The 20,913-nt window shown below is 45.0% G+C and overlaps 1 protein-coding gene across 2 annotated transcripts in view; it reads left to right on the top strand.

Moving 5' to 3' along the window:
• PDK3 (pyruvate dehydrogenase kinase 3) overlaps positions 1-20,913 on the top strand; it is a 96,576-nt gene that overhangs the window by 46,206 nt on the left and 29,457 nt on the right. For both annotated transcript variants that reach the window (XM_034754991.1, XM_034754999.1), the window contains 2 exons: positions 6,944-7,015; positions 18,536-18,720. In XM_034754991.1, the coding sequence (XP_034610882.1) occupies positions 6,944-7,015; positions 18,536-18,720 (257 nt within the window). The remainder of the gene's footprint in view (positions 1-6,943; positions 7,016-18,535; positions 18,721-20,913) is intronic.

Below are 20,913 nucleotides of genomic sequence, written 5' to 3'. Positions count from 1 at the left end.
AAAGGAAAAGAACAAAACATATTACAACACCTGTGAGCAAGATGCAAACAATGCCTCCCCCTAGTCCACCTACACTAGGTAACCAACCCCAAAGGGAATCAAAAATAGTGGGTTCCCCTTCCTGGGCCTTCCACTGGTTCAAGGCTTGTTTAGCTGACAAGATATGCTTGTTAATATTTTGTGAAAACTCTGGGACATAGGTACAACATTTTTTTTTTTAATAAGGGCACAGACCCCACCCTGTGAGGCTAACACATAATTTAGGGCCTCGCGGTTTTGTAGAGCCAGCAATTGAAGCTGATACAGCTCAAACTTATGCTTTTTTCTATGGCCAGGGTATTATTGGCAAACTGAGTGAAACAGTAGGTAACAGAAGAATTGCTCCTGCGACAAAAAGGAAGGTTGTGAGAGACCCTAAACATGAACCCATATTGTGATTACAACAACCCAAATGCCCAGAAGATAAGAATTATTGATACCAAACAAATTAAAAAATAAAAGGACCAGGACCAGGTTAGGTCGGCCTTCTGTGAATAGATAAAACCAATGCTCAGGGTTCTCGCGGGGAGTGCGCTGTGGCTGTTCAGAGATATTACAAAGCATTTCCAACGACCCTTACTGTCTTTTGAATAACAGCTTAAGTCCCAAATTGTTACTGGCAGTCTTCTCTGCAGGTTGGACAGTCCACTGTTCAGGAGTGGGTACTGCTTTCAGTTGAAAGTGATGAATCCAGTTCTTGTGTCCTTCGACCTTTGCTGCTGTGTGGGAAACAAGCAGGACAGTGTGGGGTCCCTTCCACTTCTCTTGGAGAGGCTCGTCCTTCCAGGTCTGCATGAGTATAGAATCGCCTGGCTGCAAGGAGTGGACCAGGGTATCCAGCAGAAGAGGCTGTGAATCTTTGGTGTATCTGTGAAGAGAAGTAAAAGAACAGCAGACAAAGAGCACATGTACTGAGACAAAAAACCACACCCCATCTTCCACTCCCCTGCCAGAACCGGTGTAGCATTCATAGGCCATGTCCTTCCAAACATAATTTTGAAGGGACTAAGCCCTAACCTGCCCTTAGGGAGAGCACGAATGCGGAGTAACACAAGGGGCAAAGCATCAGGCCACCTAAGAGAGGCCTCCTGACAGACCTTTGAGAGGTGTCGCTTGAGTGTCTGATTTGTGCGTTCCACTACTCCACTGGCTTGTGGTTGCCATGTTGTATGGAGCTTTCAGGGGATTTGCAGAGCACTTGATATTTTTTGAACAACTTGAGATATGAAGTGCGTTCCGTTATTAGATTCCATCCACTGGGGGAGGCCGAAGCGAGGAATGATATCCTTGACAAACTTAAGAGCCACTGTTTTGGCAGTGTTGTTACGACATGGGAAGGCCTCAGGCCATCCACTGAATTGATCCACCAGGACGAGAAGGTACCTGTATCCTTGGGTCCTGGGAAACTCAGTAAAGTCTATTCGCCATACCAATCCTGGGCCTGGGGTAGGTTCCAGAGTGGCTGGCAACACTGCTACTCCTGGTCGAGGGTTGTTTTTTTGACATATCAAACATTCAGCCTGTACCTGTGATGCTAGGGGTTTAAGTCCAGAGGTTAGAAAATACTTATTTATAAGCTGGGTAAGAGCCTCTTTGCCTGTGTGTGTGGTTTGATGCAGTTTCTGCAACACCGGTCGGATTAGGCCCTTGGGCAAGAGGATTTTTCCCTCTGTGGAATAAAGCCCTCCCTCCTTTTTCTGGAGACCAAGTCTGTCAACCAGGTTTCTGCCCTCATGGCAGTACTAAGGAGCTGCAAGCTCACCTACTGATGGGATGAGGGCATGCATTTGGGCATTCTTCTCTGTTGGTGACTTCAGGATAGCAGCATGCTTGGCTTCCCTCTCTGCTCTGGCATTGCCCTTGGTTACATTTTGATCTTCCCTTTGATGGACTTTGCAATGTACCACTGCTACTGCTGAAGGGAGTTGTACTGCTTCTAACAGCCGGAGAATTTGAGACCCATGCTTAACCGGAGAACCTTGGGCTGTTAGCATTCCCCTTTGCTTTCACAAACCAGCGTGAGCATGCAATACCCCAAAAGCATACTTTGAGTCAGTAAAGATATTAACCCATTTGTCTTTTGCCAGCTCGAGTGCACGAGTCAGGGCCATTAGTTCAGCAAGTTGGGCAGATGTCCCAGCAGGTAAACTTTCAGCTTCCATGGTATCATGGAGAGACACAACAGCATAACCAGCCCTCCTTTGCCCATCTACAACAGTACTACTGCCATCGGTATACCATTCCAAGTCAGCATTTGGGAGGGGTTGATCTTTTAAATTTGGGCGGCTGGAGTAGTGGACATTTATGATTTCCAGACAGTCATGTTCCTGCTTTTTTGTTTCTGGTAGCAGGGTAGCTGGATTAAGGGAGGGACAGGTTTGCAGGGTAACTTCAGGATTTTTTTTAACAGTTTTGCCTGGTACCGAGCAACCCAAGCCCGTGTGAGCCAGAGACCACCCTCAGTGTCCAGCAGGGCTTGAACCATATGGGGAATATACACTTGCACAGTTCCTCCCAGTGTCAGTTTTTCAGCTTTCCCAAGCACTAGGGCAGTGGCTGCGACCGCTCTTAAGCATGCTGGCCATCCCTTTGCAACTTGATCCAGTTGTTTAGAGAAATATGCCACAGGACGTTTACAGGCACCTAATAACTGAGTAAGCACTCCCAGGGCCATCCCTTTCCTTTCATGCACATACAGTTGGAATGGCTTAGAGAGATCTGGCAGACCCAGGGCTGGGGCTTCCATCAGCTTCCTTTTCAAGATTTTAAATGCCCTGTCTGCTTCTGGGGACCAGTGAAAGGGGTCACGATCCGCTCCCTTAACACGTTCATACAGAGGTTTAGCCCACAGTCCAAACTCTGGGATCCATATTCTGCAAAAGCCTGCCATGCCCAAAAATGCTCTAAGCCGTTTACGGTTGTTAGGGATAGGAACTTGGCAGATAGCCTCCTTTCTGTTATTTGAGAGTCTTCTCTCTCCCTGCCTGATGTGAAATCCCAGATACTGTACGTTAGAGAGTGCAATTTGAGCTTTGCTTCGAGCTACCCTGTATCCTCGGAGTCCAACAAAGTTCAGGAGACTCACAGTAGCTTTAAGACAAGGAATTAGACCCACAGCAGCAATTAGCAAATCATCTACATATTGCAGAAGGAGGGCTTTGTCCTCATTGTTCCACTCCTCCAAGTCTCTAGCCAGAGCCTGGCCAAACAGAGAGGGGGAATTTTTAAATCCCTGGGCCAATACTGTCCAGCAAAGCTGCTTTTTAACCCTTCTGTTGTCCTCCCACTTGAAGAAGACTATCTCCTGAGATTGGGTGTCAACTGGAATTGTGAAAAAAGAGTTTTTTAAATCTAGGACCGAGAAATGGGTATACTGCCCCCCTATAGGGGCCAGCAGTGTATACGGGTTCAGAACCAGGGGGTGCAGAGTCTTAACCCATTCATTGACTGCCCTGAGGTCCTGTACCAGCCGATATGTGCCATTGGGCTTTTGTATGGGCAGAATGGGGGTGTTCCAAGCTGACTGGCATTCTTGTAGTATACCATACTCTAGGAACCGATCTATAGTCTTTTGCAGTCCCTCTTTGGCTTTCCTCTTAATTGGATACTGTTTGATTCACACTGGGCTTTTTCTTGGGAGGAGCTGAATATGAACCGGGGTTTGACGGGTTGCTTTCCCTGGGACCCCTGATGCCCAGACAAGGGAATACACCTGGTCCTCCCACTGGCTCCACTCTGGGGCTTGCATAGCTGAGGGTTCAACTGCAAGGGTCATTATTCAAGCATTCTCAGGGGGTAAGGTGAGGGTTATATCATTTTGAGTGAAATGCAGGGTGGCACCTAAGCGACAAAGCAGGTATCGTCCTAGTAGTGGTGTTGGACAATCAGGGAGGTAAACCAGCTTGTGAGATACAGTTTTGTTTCCCAAGACACATTCCGCTGGGGCATACACTGGGCACTTGGTTCCTTTCCCTGTGGCACTCACCACAGTGAGGGAGCCTGCCACATGCAGCTGCAGGGGTTTGTTTACTGCGGTTTGTGCAGCTTCAGAGTCTATTAAAAAGTCTATGTCCGAATCTCCCACCCGCACTTTTACTCGGGGTTCCGGGGGTAGGATGGTCCGTCTCCCCTGACACCCCTATTCTTGATCCTCCGCTGCCATTATAGGGTACCTTCCCTTTCAAGGCATTCATTTTTCTAATGTCCCTCCTTTCGGCATATGGCACACTGGTTGTGACCCAGGCGCCTTTCCTGGGGACCAGGGCGCCCACATCCACAGCCTCTTACTCCCCGGCCCCTTCCACCTCTTTGTGGCCTTTCTCTGCCGCCGGCCTGCACTGCTGCTACCATTATTTTCACTTGTCCTTTTTTTTTTTCCCCTCTCTAAGGGTATAAGCCCTATTTGCAGTCTCCAAAATCTGAGCCATAGACATTCCCATTAAATCCTTTTTTTTTTTTTTTTTGCAGTTTCCTTTTAATATCAGGGGCCGCATGACTGGTGAAGATACCCTTTATAATTGCCTCACTTGCCTGATCATCTGGGTTTGCACTAGTAGTTTGCCTGATGTTATCCCGAATACGCTGCAGGAAAGCCACTGGACTTTCTTTTGAGTCCTGGATTAATTCATATGGATTGGCCCAATTGTTATGTCTGACAGCTGAGTGCCGAAGGCCATGCATAAGCAGTTCCTTACAGGAGTTAAGCATCCTCAAATCCCTCTCCTCATTTGGGTTTCACTGGGAGTCCGCTACGGAGACAGCAATCTCAGGCAGGGGCTTGCCTTCTCTGTCCTCATTATGCCTCTTCTGTGCCTCCTCCCTAGCCTTAGCTATAACCTGATTCCGCTCCATCTCAGACAACAAGGTTCTCATAAGAATATTGCAATCATCCCAGTCGGGCTTATTGCTAGCTAGACACCCTTCAAAGATTGAAATAAACTTGCTTGGATTCGTTGAGAATTCCCCTGCTTCTGCCTTAAAGGCAGCTAGGTGCACTGGGTTAAAAGGAACATGAGAATACACTGGCACAATCTGGGCTGCACGATCCTGTGTTCGTGGACAGGCTACCACATTCTCAGTAATCAACGGATACAATCCCACCAAGGGGTACTCTCTGGAGCCTGTGGGGGTGCTGGAGCTGAAGGGGATACCGATTCTGCCATTACAACCGTAGGAGGATTCTGGGGTTTAGCAGCAGGTACTACCGAGTCTGTCGGAGTCAAATGGCACTTGTGCAAAATATCAGTCCTATTTAACGCCATAAACGTATAAGCATAGAGATGTTCATTCCATTTACCTGTTCTCTGACAAAACAAAAGTAACTGAAGGATCATGTTGTAATTAATTGATCCTTCCGGTGGCCACCTTTCTTGGCACTCTAGCTGATATTGAGGCCAATCAACTGTACAGAACCTTTTCAATTTACTTTTAATCAACTGGTTCGATCCAAACACTTTCCAGTTCACCAGAATGCATTCTAAGGGTGTACACTGTACCCTGACGGCCGTACTCCATCCCTGCACCATACTCTAGGGAGACACTGGGCGTCCTCAGGTCAAAACAGGTAAAGTCCCCACTGGACTGTTCCTACCTTATCCAAGGGTCCGGTTCTTCACTGTTGCCCACAGCTGCTTCTCCACTACTCGAGTGCGTTGCACCGTTGTGCCCTCCAGGGTCGAGCAAACCACATCTCCGCCGAGGCCCCCGATGAAGTCACCGGTGCGCGCTGGGCGTCGGTCATCGCTGTAATCCGTCGGCCGCCAGGAGGGATCCGGGCAAGGCTAAATTTCAGCCTCGAGCCCACCCAGGGACGCCAAAACTGTTGCCAGCCCAAAAGGGCCCGAGGGGGGCAACAGCGGGGTTCGTTGCCCGGTGTGCGCCGCACCAATAGACACACTAGGGGTGGAGAAACAAACCAACTTTATTTAAGAGCTCTGAATAGGCACTAGGAGACCAGCATGTCTCAAATTAAGTGCAGCAAATACAAGCAAGTGTCCCATTTTATATTTCAAGCTGTTTCTGTGCAGACTTTGTCTGTTTTTTCCCCACTACCCCTCCCTGCCCGAGCAGTTACAGTTAGAAAAATTTCCATTTGTTTGCTATTTTCGGCCTTTGCAGGCTAAGACGTAGAGGCTTCTTCCTCCCCCTTCCTTATCTCTACTGTGTTTGTGAGCGAAATACAGCTGTCTGCTAGAAAAGCTGACCCTTACATTTTTGCTTTAGCTTGCTTCAAGCATGTAAGCAGTTAGCATAGAAGTAGGTGAAAGTTTACAAGATGGAATTCTGTGGTTCACTTAGACCCAGAGCGCAGGAGTTTCATCGGCACTTATGGCCTTTCACCCCCCCAAGTTACCTGGTAGCTATGCCTAGTGATACCAGCAGTTGGTTTCATGGTGCATTTGTCCAGAAATTCTTTCTCAAGGTATCCCATGAAGAGGTTATCATATATTGGAGAACCATCCTAGTACCCATGGCTGTTCTCAGGGTTTGGACAAAGCATTGTTGAATATAAAATTGTTATGGGTGAAGATGAAATGGATGAGTTTGACAGTACGCTTGGGGAATAGCTGAGTGTTGTCCATTGCCTTGTACATATGTGAGGCAGGCGGTGATGCCATTATTGTGAGGGATGTGGGTTCTAGGGAGGTGACATCCACAATGGCAAGGATGGTGTTCTGAGGGAGGTTGTTAATGTTGTGGAGTTTCTAGAGGAAGTTGGTTGTGTCTTGAAGAAAGGAGGCCCTTTGTGTGGTGAGTGGCTTGAGGCTGGTTTCTGTAAGTCCTGATATTCCTTCAGTAAGAGTGCCATGGCCAGATATGATCTTTCTGAGTGGGCTTCTATGTCACTTAGGTGTCTTTGAACATTTTACCCCGGTTCTTAATGTCACATCTCTTTATATTTCAGGTACATGCAAAGTTTCCTTGAGTTTTTAGAATATGAAAATAAAAGCCCTGAGGATCCTCATATTCTGGATAAGTAAGTAATGATTTATTTTAAAAGTAAAACCACCATAGGAAAATGATCTGTTACAAGCCAGGATTTCTGTTTATTGTAACAGCACAGAAGTAATCAAATTTGTAATGTAGAATTCAGGTAGTTAAGGTTGAGTTTGTACTAACTCAAACATAAATCTATGTTTGTTTGAACAACCTATGCTGTATCCTGCTAGTTCCTAACTTGCAATACTGTATAATGTGTTAAATTAAAGGTATGTAAAAGAAAAAATTATATATAAATAAAGGTATACTAAAGGTACCAAACACTTTTAATACTAAAAAAAAAAAAAAAAATACTTAAGTACTCTGGTTTTCCTTGAGCTCAGATACTCTATTATGGTATTTTAATATATTATGTTAATGTATTCATATTTCAAACAGGTCTGTAACTTGGAACAGAACACTTACCATACAATAAAAATTACTTCGGGTGAAATCCTGTCACTATCGGAGTCAACGGGAGTATTGCTATTGATTACAATGGGGACAGGATTTAACCCTTCATTGCTATCTATCAGAGCTGAATTCAGACTAATGACTTTGAAGTGAAAGGTTTCATGGGCCAAATTCAGATCAGAGAAAAGCAAGCCACAACTTACACTGAAGATCAATCTTCTTCTGATTTTCTTACTGTGAGTAACAAACACTCTACTTCAGATGAGAAAGTCATACTAGCTCCTTTCTTGCTCATGCATCAATACCATTAAAGGAAAGATTCTGTGTTTTTAATTACCTTAGATGTTTAATAAACTGCAATTTAGAGAGTCCATCCAATACTGTAGTCACCCTTGACACTCTTAAAAATGTACTAATAAATAGGCAGACCCATCAGTTACCCAAAATCATATCAAATAACCCAGCAACAGCATAAATATAACAAAAACTAATCAACAGACCCCAACACCACTGCTATTCAGCTCTGTCCTACAGTCATATCTTCATAGTCACGGGAGAAAAGGTGGGGACTCTGAAGGCTAATGGACTTGGACTGTTACAGAGTTGAGGAGGAAGCAAGTTCCAAAAGTTCTCCATTACATCTGTATAACCATATGATTCCTTTGAGTTTACACAGGTATGACTGAACACAGAATTTGGCCCTTCATTTGAAACTTGGTAGACAATTTTGTTGATGATGCATGAGAAGGAATAAACTCTGCTGTTGCTCCCTCAGTTATATTGGTTCTGCAGTGCTAACAGTATTAAAGTAATAAGTTCTTTTCATCATTAAAGTAAACAGATTAGACTTGGTGCTGATCTGTTGAGTAAGATGTAGTGTTTAGTTTTTTCCTGTGTAGACCAGGACAGCACTTTAAACTGATGTTTCTAATAGCTATATTCTCTTTCAAAAAGGTAAATAAGATATGTCCTCATGCTTCATTCTTGGTTTTTAAGTGATTCTCAAACTTCATCACAAATTTCTGACTCAACTTGTATACCTATTCCATTTAAAATGAGTCCCTCTGCCTGTCTTTCATTCTAAATACTTCAAGTGGAAGATTTTCTCCATAAGCTGGATATCAAAAATGCCTTCCACTTTTATGTAGAGAAATGAAAGTTTTTGCATAACTCTTTTCTTGTGTTTAGGTCAAAAAGGGTTAACCTATCCAATCAATAGTCACTTGAATTGTGACTTATTCAGAAATTGCCATTACAGAAGGTTGCCACGCTTACTCTGCTAAAGCTGTGGTGATGCTCTTGTGTTGATACAAAAGCCAGATCGTAAGTTAGATCTGATGCACGTTTTGGTAAAACTGCTCCTTCGGTCTATTTACAAATTATGGAGCTCTTCACCTTTGCTCCAGAGGGGTTAATGCTAGGTAATCTCTGTGAGTGGGGACATCAGTGAAAGATTTTTCATGAAAAATACAAGGTTATTTGCCAATAGAGTTCTCCAAAAGTATTGAGTACTAAGATCTACTACGGATCTTGTTACATCATCTCAGCTTGTCTTCATGTAGCTACTGTTTCTGGATAGATAGTTATAAAATGAAGGGGTAAAGAACTCCTCTTCTTCTTACTGATGCTGCCTTCATGCACATCTGCCAAAGCACATGAAATTGACTAGGTTCAACCAGTTTTCTAAGAATTCCTGCTCTGTGCAACTCAATGTTACTTACTCTGTTTTTGCTGAAGTAGTATGTAGTATTTTGAAAACTTGGTTACTAGTGACTAACTCAGAATATTAATAAATTTCTTCATTCTGGTGTCATGTGAGCTTTGTTTGAAATAATTGGTGCTTTTCTACAGTCTAAAGTGAAAATATCAGGGGCCAACTTGACCGACATGGGGCATAGCAAGATTAAGGAAAAGTGGTAAACTCATAAATAAACATAAATATATTCAGGTTGTTAGCCTTTTTAAAAAACGTTTCGGTCTATCTTAGTTCATAGACAGAAATATCTTCAAGAGTGAAGCAAAGCATCTTTGCAGATAGGACGAGGAGCAGTTGCATCCTAGAAATAACTAAAGATTCCTTTATAATACATGTTGTCCTCTGTACCACTGAAGGATTCTGGTTTCTAGGCAGGCATGCTTTCTGATATGAAACATAAAGAAATTCAAGTTTGTTTCCTTGTAGCACTATATCTCTATTTGCAGAAGAGAAAATAAGGCCTGGTCTACACTAGGCGTTTATGTCGAAGTTAGCGCCGTTACATCGAATTAACCCTGCACCCGTCCACACCGCGAAGGTATTTAGTTCGACATAGAGGTCTCTTTAATTCGACTTCTGTACTCCTCCCCGATGAGGGGAGTAGTGCTAAATTCGACATGGCCATGTCGAATTAGGCTAGGTGTGGATGGAAATCGACGCTAATAGCTCCAGGAGCTATCCCACAGTGCACCACTCTGTTGACGCTCTGGACAGCAGTAAGAGCTCGGATGTTCTGAACTGCCACACAGGAAAAGCCCCGGGAAAATTTGAATTTGAATTCCTTTTCCTGTCTGGCCAGTTTGAATCTCATTTCCTGTCTGGACATCGTGGCGAGCTCAGCAGCACTGGCAACGATGCAGAGCTCTCCAGCACTGATGGCAGTGCAATCTCAGAATAGAAAGAGGGCCCCAGCATGGACTGATCGGGAAGTCTTGGATCTCATCGCTGTGTGGGGCGATGAGTCCGTGCTTTCCGAGCTGCGATCCAAAAGACGGAATGCAAAGATCTATGAGAAGATCTCTAAAGACATGGCAGAGAGAGGATACAGCCGGGATGTAACGCAGTGCCGCGTGAAAATCAAGGAGCTGAGGCAAGGCTACCAGAAGACCAAAGAGGCAAACGGACGCTCCGGATCCCATCCCCAGACATCCCGTTTCTACGAGGCACTGCATTCCATCCTCGGTGCGGCCGCCACCACTACCCCACCACTGACTGTGGACTCTGAGGATGGGATAGTGTCCACGGCCGGATCCTCGGACATGTTAGCGGACGGGGAAGATGAGGAAGGAGATGAGGAGGACGAGGCAGTCGACAGCGCTCACAACGCTGATTTCCCCGACAGCCAGGATCTCTTCATCACCCTTACAGAGATCCCCTACCAACCCTCCCCAGCCGTTACCCCGGACACAGAATCTGGTGAAGGATCATCCAGTAAGTGTTGTAAACATCTAAACATTTATTTGTAACAGAACATGAATATTAACAATTTAAAAAATGGGTTTCTCATGATTAGTTTGATTAACTTTACGGTTCAGTCATGGGCAGTGCAACTATTGAAAAAAAATCTAGCAATGTCCGGTTTTGCATGATTGTCCTGCCCAAGCCGCTCTACTGTTTAGTCCCTGCTACTGCAGCTACAGTAAGATGCGGTCTATATGTCCGGGGATGGAGCAGAAATCCTCCTGGGACATCTCAAGGAAGCTCTCCTGCAGGTAATTTGAAATCTGCTGCATTAGGTTCTTGGGGAGAGCGGCCTTATTGGGTCCTCCGTAGTAGGACACGTTGCCGCGCCACGAGACTAGCAAGTACTCCGGAATCATTGCTTGGCACAGCATGGCGGCATACGGCCCTGGTCTTTGGAGGCTTTCCCGGAGCATTCTCTGTCTGTCGCTCTCAGAGATCCTCATGAGGGTGATGTCGCTCATGACCTGCTTTGAATGAGGTAGGGGAATGTTAGTGTTGGGACTGCTTTACCGTTCCTTTACAGAACTGTAACCGCTGGTTTGCAGCCACGCGGTGGAGGCGGGAGAGGGGCAGCCGAAAGGGATCGTTCCCGGGGACAGCCGCGAGGGTGTGGCACAGGAGCAGACTTCCTGCTTGCCGGATTGCTGGCAGCAGGGACCGACATTGATTTCAATGTGAAATGAGGCCATTGCTAATATTAAAGTTTTAAGCTGCCACGAATCTACGGCTTACCATGTCTGCGTGCAAGAGCAATTCCGTTGTCCTGACACGGTTCTCAAATGTGCTCTGCAAAACCCCAGACACTGAATGCGAAGGCCGAGAATTCGACCTTGTGCTGAGTGCGCATGTGATAGGTGCTGTGCATGGTCCTGTTCACAGAGAAAGACTATGTTCTTTGTTCACAACTACATTTATCTTTCTGAGGAATTCACTCCCTTTTTCCCATTCCCACAGCCCCATCTGCGACTGTCTCACAACCTAGCCTGTCATCACACTCCCAGAGGCTAGGGAGGATTAGGCATAAGAAGAAGAGGACACGGGAGGACATGTTCTCAGAGCTTATAGCCTGCTCCAGAGCCCAGGCAGCACAGCAGACCCAGTGGCGGGAGAACTTGACCCGAATGCACCAAGCCAACATGGATCGGGAGGAGAGGTGGCGTCAGGAAGACCAGCAGGCGACTCAAACCCTGCTTGGACTACTGAGGGAGCAAACGGACACGCTCCGGCGCCTTGTGGATGTTCTGCAGGAACGGAGGCAGGAGGACAGAGCCCCGCTGCAGTCCATCTCTAACCGCCCTCCCCCGCCACCAAGTCCCATACTCCCCTCACCCAAAGTGCACAGAAGGAGAGGCGGCAGAGTCCCTGCTAACTCTCACTCCACCCCTGCAGAGAGCTCGAGCAGCAGAAGGCTCTCATTCCCCAAAGTTTGACAAGTTCTTTCCTTCCCGCCTGACACAAGCCCCCGTCCAAGTTTCACTTCCCAGTTCCATGTGTAGTTGATAATAAAAAATATGTTTCTGTTAACTACTGTTTCCATCATGTTCTTTTGGAGGAGGCGGGGAAAGGGGGTTGGTAATTGGACAGGACAGTCACCTTTGGCAGGGTACATAGTCGGGGGCAGGCACAGCAGCAGGGCACATACATAGTGCAGTGATGCAGTGACTACTTACCCTGGTTAGTCTGGGAGGTTGTTTTCATGTTATGTGGTGGGGGGTGGGTTGCTCTGTGACTTTGTGGCAGGGGAGGGCAGTTAGAGATCTTAAGCGGCGGTCCTTAGGCAGGATCACAGAGCCACACAGCAGGGGATCTGTAACCGTCCTCCCCCTGCCACAAAGTCACATAGACCCCCCATACACACAGTCCCTATCAGGAGGGGTGACAGGCTCCGTTGAAACAACCATCCCACCGCAGCGGAGCCTGTCAGTCCTTGAGTTTAGAAGCTGCATTCGCGCGACTACACTACACCCGCTCCGCACCACAGTCTGCGTCCCAGTTTTAAAAAATTCCCGCGAAAACAGTATTAAAGAAAACGGTGTGCTTTAACAAAGTAGAACTATTTTTATTTTGAAACGTGTGTTGGAAGTGGGGTGAAGGGGGTATGTAACTGGATAGGATAGTCAACATGAACTGGGTAAAGAAACGGGGGCAGGTTCGGCTTCTCTGTACACAAACTTTAAAGTCACAGGTTACCCTGCTCACTCAGGAACTTTGCTTTCAAAGCCTCCCGGATGCACAGCGCTTCCCGCTGGTCTCTTCTAATCGCCCGGCTGTCTGGCTGTGAGTAATCAGCAGCCAGGCTATTTTCCTCAACCTCCCACCCCGCCATAAAGGTCTCCCCCTTGCTCTCACAGAGATTGTGGAGCACACAGCAAGCTGCTATAACAATGGGGATATTGGTTTCGCTGAGATCACAGCGAGTCAGCAAGCTTCTCCATCTCCCCTTGAGACGTCCAAAAGCACACTCCACCACCATTCTGCACCTGCTCAGCCGGTAGTTGAAGAGTTCTTTTTCAGTGTCCAGGGCACCTGTATAGGGCTTCATGAGCCAGGGCATTAGCGGGTAGGCTGGGTCCCCGAGGATGACTATAGGCATCTCCACATCCCCAACAGTTATTTTGTGGTCCGGGAAGTAAATACCTTGCTGCAGCCGTCTAAACAGACCAGAGTTCCTGAAAACACGAGCGTCATGAACCTTGCCCGGCCATCCCACGTAGATGTTGGTAAAACGTCCCCTGTGGTCCACCAGTGCTTGCAGCACCATGGAAAAGTAGCCCTTTCTGTTAATGTACTGGCTGGCCTGGTGTTCCGGTGCCAGGATAGGGATGTGAGTTCCATCTATGGCCCCACCGCAGTTTGGGAATCCCATCGCTGCGAAGCCATCTATGATCGCCTCCAAGTTTCCCAGGGTCACTACCTTTGGCAGCAGTACATCAACGATTGCCTTGGCTACTTGCATCACAACAACCCCCACGGTAGATTTGCCCACCCCAAACTGGTTCGCGACTGACCGGTAGCTGTCTGGCGTTGCAAGCTTCCAGAGGGCTATGGCCACTCGCTTCTGGACAGTCAGGGCTGCTCGCATCCGGGTGTCATTGCGCTTCAGGGCAGGGGACAGCAACTCACAAAGTTCAAGGAAAGTTCCCTTCCGCATGCGGAAGTTTCGCAGCCACTGTGATTCATCCCAGACCTGCAGCACTATGCGGTCCCACCACTCAGTGCTTGTTTCCCGTGCCCAGAATCGCCGTTTCACAGCATCAACATGACCCATTGCCACCGTGATGTCCTCGGCGCTGGGTCCCCTGCTTTCTGAGAGGTCTGTGCTACTCTCAGACTTCAGGCCATCACCGCGTTGACGTAGCCTCCTCGCCTGACTTTTCTGCATCTGCCTCAGGGCAACCTGTATGATAAGCTGCGAGGCGTTGAGAGCGGCCACAACTGCAGCGATGGTTGCAGCGGGCTCCATGCTCACAGTGCTGTGGCGTCCGCGCTGTCAATGATTGGAAAAGTGCGCGAAATGATTTCCCGCCGGCGCTTTCAGGGAGGGAGGGAGGGCGGGAGTGATGGACGGATGACGACAGTTACCCAAAAGCACCCTGGCCCCTTTTTTTTTTACCCAGAAGGCATTTGCGGCTCCACCCAGAATTCCAATGGGCGGCGGGGACTCCGGGAACTGTGGGATAGCTGCCCTCAGTGCACCGCTTCCAATGTCGACGCTTTCCCCGTTAGTGTGGACTCACAAAGTCGAATTACTGTCCTTAGTGTGGACACACACGTTCGACTTTGCAATATCGATTCCAAAAATTCGATTTAAGTAAAATCGAACTACTCTCGTAGTGTAGACAAGGCCTAAGATTTTATGTTACTGTACTTCTTTGCAACCAAAAAAATGATTTTGCCATTCACAGCTAGGAAGCAAAGGACTGAAACCTCTCTTTTCTTGGCATTTAACTCTGAGATTTCAGTGGTTACAGATCACACATAATCAGAAAGTCCTAACCTATTTAAAAGAATCTCTGAAGCCTTAAACATTAAAGTAGTTTTGAAGAGGGGATGCTTGTCCAATCATCAAGGTAGGTGAGTATGTAAGAACAGCCCTTCTTTATTTTAAAAGTCTTTAGATTTGGGATTAGGCAGTGTCTGTTAAGACGTCCACATTACTCCTTATTTTGCAAAGTAAGATGTCATTTTGAAAGACTAGATGAGCCATTTGTGGAGGCACTTAAGAATTTCTGATTAGATGGGAGATGGTGAATATGTTATTTTAAAAGAGGAACATTCCTTCACAATCAGCAATGTAAGGTGAAGGGGAAAGCATCTTTAGGGAAAATGGATACATTATTACTCATTAAGAGAGGTACCTGTGACATTACCCAAGGTACAATCTGGACTGTTGAACAGCAGTGTCCACTCAATTCTCCAGCCTAGGGTGCCTTTTATAGTGTTTACTGTGAGATCAACCACTCTTGCTCAGCTCACACGCAGCCTTCAGCATGTGAATTACTCCCAGATATTACTTTGAGTGCTACAGCCATCCACCAATGAATTAAGCTGCAGGGCAACACCAGCAAACTCTCAGTCCCAGACTTTCCCCCAGACATGTGCATCTTGTAGTGCCCAGCTCTCTCCTTCTGGACAATACAAGCTCATATAAAGTCCATCATTTCATTAATAGAAAAGTATATGCACAAATCTTGTTACCTGGAATGACGTTTCCCAAACACTTAAAACCAAACACACTAGTTTAGATAAAACAAGTTCATCAACGACAGAAAGAAAAATTTTAGGTGATTACAAGTAATGAGGCATACAAGTCATTCGGACAGCTTGCAAAATGATAGCTGGACTTACACAAAGCTATGAGAGCCTACACTGCCCTTCACTGTTATCTCCCTTCCACCAAGTGTTTTGTGTGTGTTCTTAATTGGTATTTAATAAAAACATACTTTCTGAAAGATAATCTTTATTTGTCTCCTACACATGGTGGTTTCTGCAGCAATTAATACACAGTGGCAATTGGATCATCTGTGGACTACAAATCACGGTCAGGAATCATCAGATTTTTCATGCAAGGTGGCAAGTCAACAAAGCATGGCAGAATGCTGTATAGAAAGGCACATTACTGGTGCTCATTGTCAAAATGGTGCCTCAAAGCCACCTTGATACGAATAGCCCTGTTGTGTCCCTCTAATAGCCTCAAAATCAGCCACCAGGTGATCTGCCTCCACACTCCACCCCAGAGGAAACTTTTTACCCTTAACCTCACAAATATTATGGAGAGCACAGCAGGCTGCTATGACCATGGGAATATTTTCCTCATTTAGATCTAACCCGCCACAAAGGCAGTGCCAGTGTGCTTTTAATCCGTCAAACACACATTCTACTGTCATTCTGCACCTGCTTTGCCTATTGTTGAAGCACTCCTTGGTTCTGTCTAGGTTTCTCTCGTAAGGCTTCATGAGCCATGGGAGTAATGGGCACACTGGATCTCCCAGGATCATTATGGGCATTTCAACATCCCCCATTGGAATCTTTTGGTCTGGAAAGAAAGTCCCTGCTTGCAGCTTTCTGTACAGGCCAGTGTTCCTGAAGATGCGTGCACCCCACATTGATGTCAGTGAAACACCCATCGTGATCCACAAACGCCTACAGTACCGTAGAGAAGTACTCCATCGCAGAACGGTCCAGGGCCAAAATTGGGATGTGTGTTCCATCTATCGCCCCTCCTCAGCTAGGGAATCCCATTGACGCAAAGCCATCCACTATTTTACGCACATTTCTAAGAGTAACAGTCTTTCGTAGCAGAAAGTGATTAATAGCCCTGTACACTTGCGTTAATGCAGCCCCAACGGTCGATTTCTCAACTCCAAACCATGACCGACCGGTAGCAGTCTGGAGTTGCCAGCTTCCATGTAGCGATTGCCACGTGCTTCTCCATTGAGACGGCATCTCTCATTTTGGTGTCCTTGCCCTGCAATGCTGGGGCGAGCTCTTCACCCAGTCCCTGGAAGGTTGCTTTCCGCATCAGAAAGTTCTGCAGCCACTGCTCGTCATCCCAGATCTGCATCACAATGCGATCCCACCATTCAGTGCTTGTTTCCAAAGCTCAAAAGCAATGGTCCACCATGTGCAGCTGCTCTGTGAATGCCAAAAGTAATCTTGTTTCCATGGCACACAGTAGGTCAGGCACCTCTGATTCCTGTTCAGTTTGGGAGCTTGTGATATACTGCATGACCATGTGCAGTATGTTCATAACAGTGACCACAACAGTAGACAGCAGTGCAGGATCCATCCTTTCAAACTGAGATGGCAGGCGCACAGTAAGCGGGCCGTTGGAAATGCCGCAGAATGCAGTCAGAAGCCTATGGGATGGAAAAAACTGTATCACAGGACATTGTCTGCACCCATGATGCATTGCGATCAACTCCGCCTTCCCACAATTGCTAGCTGCAGAAGATGGCGAGTAGCACAGTGGGATAGCTACCCACAGTGCATTGCTCTCACTGTCGATGCTAGAGCACCAACCATTGACATGCTTTGCCATCAGAAAGGGTGTTATGTGAACATGCACAAGCAATGTGATTATAGTGGTTTTTGATCGTCAGCATAACTTGTGTTGACAAAACTCTGTAGTGTAAACAAGACCTTAGAAGAAGTAAATACTGACTAATCGGTCTTCCATTTTCTATAACTTCATACAATCTAATGTATTATTATTTGCTTCCAGAGGTGGTGCTTAGGTTGTAATTTAATGAATTATTCACCCAGTTTGTTCTTCTGTGATCATTATAAACCCATTGAGAATTTGCTTCAGAGTTAGCATATAAAAAGACTCCTGAGTTTTGCAGACACTGCTACATCTTAATAAAAGCGTCACCATCTTTGCTTCCTTTTGAAAAGTATGTTGCATTTGTTTCTGTTTGATCCTGAAGGAAGGGAAAAAGCATTATTGTCAATGTAGTATATGATCGTCATTAATGTCAGTGATGTGGCAGAGGTGAAGATTGCTAACTTTTCATGTTTTAAGATTAATAAAAAGATATTAAGTCATCCTTTTTTAAAATGTGAATGGTTCTTTTCAATATTTTGTACCTCAAAAGAATTGTATGTAAAAGGAAAGGGTAATTCTTTAAATATCACAGGCTCTGGTCTGCTTTGACAAGAAAGTAAAATTTTCCATCTGTTTTAGAATATTTGCCTACTGTTGTCTTGCATCAATACCATTAAAAAGAATAACTGAAAGTAAGCTCCTAAAACTTCTTGATCTCAAAGAGGAAGATGCTACAGGAAAAAGGAGAAAGCGCCATTGTGTGTTTTCTGCCCTCTAGAGGCATAAAAAGAAACTGAACAGAATTGTGTCTGTGCACATGGCGATACTGCTTGTTACTTAAACATAACCATCCTCATAAATTCCTTCCATCTGGTATCTACTCTAAAAACAAACTGGGGGGACACCTTTCTGGTAATTCTGATAAACAGCCAACTGGTCTCTTCTAAGTCAGCTCCCCACCAGTCCACTGTCTCCTGCAGAATTTGCGAACCAAGCAGAAGTAGTGTGACATCTGTTCTGGATTGTCAGAGAAGAAAGGTCTGGAGAAAACACAATTTTAAATAAATTTTTATGGGACATAACTAGAGTTATCAAGAGGCCTTGAATGTTTACACTAGTTTGAACATACAGTTGCACCCTAATATATTTCCCTTTAGCATAACGTGTGGTAGGTAGTAATGTAGTTGGATTTTTGTGCCTTTGATAAACTTTTGGAGACTCTGGGGGATAAACAGTAAGAAACTCTTATATGCAAATGAATATTTGAAAACAGCAGTGTGAGATGCAGAAATTCCTGTTACTCTAACATTCTGTTTCTAATTTTGTGTTTCTTTCAGCTTTTTAGAAGTTTTAATTAAAGTAAGGAATAGACACAATGATGTGGTTCCTACCATGGCTCAAGGGGTGATTGAGTACAAGGAAAAGTATGGCTTTGATCCGTTTGTTAGCAGTAACATCCAGTATTTTCTAGATAGATTCTACACCAACCGCATCTCTTTCCGTATGCTTATTAACCAGCACAGTAAGTAATTGCTTTGTTTTTCAACTTGGAGGAATACTTGGTTGTTGCTTATAAACCTAAAATGACAGCATTGATTTGGCATTCCTCGCACCAATGACTAATTTTAATATTCTGCAGTGAAGATGGTAGATGATATATTGTGACAATTGGTTATTTAAGTAGTGCAGTATTTTTGAGGGTGTCTAGAAATTTATTTGAACCACTAAGCAGAATAAAAGCCCTGTATTCCAAAGGGATAGGCTTGCAGTGAAGCCCAACAGTTCTGTTTTGTCAATGTGACTACATTTTTTTTCCCACCCTGTTAGCAGTTACAGTGTGCAAGGTGATGTATAAGGTATTTTTAGGTACTAGTAACATAACTACATCTTCTCTGCCTACCAGTCCGCTCTGTAGATTTGACACATTTCAGCATCAGACACAAAAAAGTCTTTCACCTTTTTAGTTTTGTTGTGTTTGAGTAGTGTTTGTTCACTGTGCATATTTTAAGAGCTAAATAGTTTCCAGCAAATTATGCTGTCTCCTGTTGTTAATTCACCAACCTCTTTTTTTTTTCTTTTCTAAAAATTTCTATATTTCTCACCTGAGATTTCAATTTTTATTCTTCCCTTTATTAATCAACACAGTAGTTCTGATTTTCATACTTTCCCTCAAATTAGATTCTCAGGTTTGTACCGTTTAAGTATCCATTGTTAGTATTCTTCTTGTAGTGTGAAAGGAATTACTTACATAGCTCCCAGTAACCAATATTTGTTGCATTGCAAAGTTAAGGTCAATCTTGTGATCTCTTGAAGTGTATATTTGCATCATGGGCTCTAGGGTTTCTGTCCAATATTTTTCTGTTTGTGACATCTTGGAAACATGGGCATACTACATATGTTAGGGTTATATGGTAGGAAAAACGTTAAATCCAGGATATTTTACTAACAATTACATATGTATCCAGTAACTCTTATTTATAATATGACCAGTGAAAGGTGTTAACTGCACTAGTATAACAAGGCTAAAAAGATTAGAATATGTGATACAGGAGGGCCAGGGAGCAGTGGAAAATGGTAGAAGGGAGTATATAAACCCTAGGTTAATTAAGGCGTGGTTCCCTGTAGACTAGGGAGGGTTGCTACAGGTTAATTGGAGCACCTGTAATCAATTAAGGCCCTGTTAGAAACCTAATAAAACCCCCTGCTTCAGGCAGTCAGAGGGAAGGAGGAAGGAGAGAGGACTGGAGCTTGGAGGTGTGCTGTTAGACTTGGAGGAACAGAAAACCGGAGTAAGGGAGACCCTGCCCCAGCAGGGGAGGGACATTCCCTCCCCCAGCATTTAAGGACTGAAGGTACCCCACCCAAGGGAGAAGAGGGTAAGAACCTGCAGGGGTTGAGAGGGGCTGGAACTCAGAGTGAGGAGCAAACCCAGACCCCTCCTCCGCTTCCCTCCTTTACCACCTTCCTGGGCCACTAGTGGGGTCCTCGGTGCCCCAAGAGCAGGGGTAAGGGATGGTATTTTAGCTCCCCCCCACCCACCAAGAAAAGCGCAGGACCCACCATACTATATCGACCATCTTGTCACAAATAGTATATCCACTTAGCAATAAATCTGGCCAGACATAGAAACAAAGACAACAAAGCTAGATAAATAAAAAGGCCCCTCTTAGAAAATAAATGTTAATAATAAATAAAGGTTTCATCCTATCAGAGTTTGTAGGTCTAGTCTAAACACAACAGTTGCACCCGTTTAACTAACCGTGATGTTAACTGGTTTAGTTAGCTGGTGCAACGTTGAGTCTGGACACTCATACCAATTTAAACCTGGCTTATATAATTACTTTGTACAAAGTTGCAGCAGTTTAACTAAACCAGTTTAATATTACACCTTTAATCAAACTGGTGGAATTTCTTTGTGTAGACAAACTCTAGTGATCCGGCCTTGATTAGTTAAGGGCAAATGGCTCTCTTAAGTGTTGAAAGAGAGATGGCTAGGACAAGTTTTGAAAACAGAGGCTTCATGTAATTTGGCCTTGACCCCTACAGAATTTTATTTCATTTATTGTTGATGAATGGATGCTAAGTATTAGAAACCTTTTATACTTACAGTTCCTACCTACTGGGACCTTCTTATTGTAACATCCTCATTATTGTAATAGCTGTGCACTGAGATAATTATATGAATTCATTTATATCTGTACTGACTCTAGTCTAT

Source organism: Trachemys scripta, chromosome 1, assembly GCF_013100865.1.
Source record: "Trachemys scripta elegans isolate TJP31775 chromosome 1, CAS_Tse_1.0, whole genome shotgun sequence".
NCBI lineage: Eukaryota > Metazoa > Chordata > Testudines > Emydidae > Trachemys > Trachemys scripta.
Note: the sequence above shows the minus strand (reverse complement) of the source record. Positions and strands in the feature narration are given on the sequence as shown.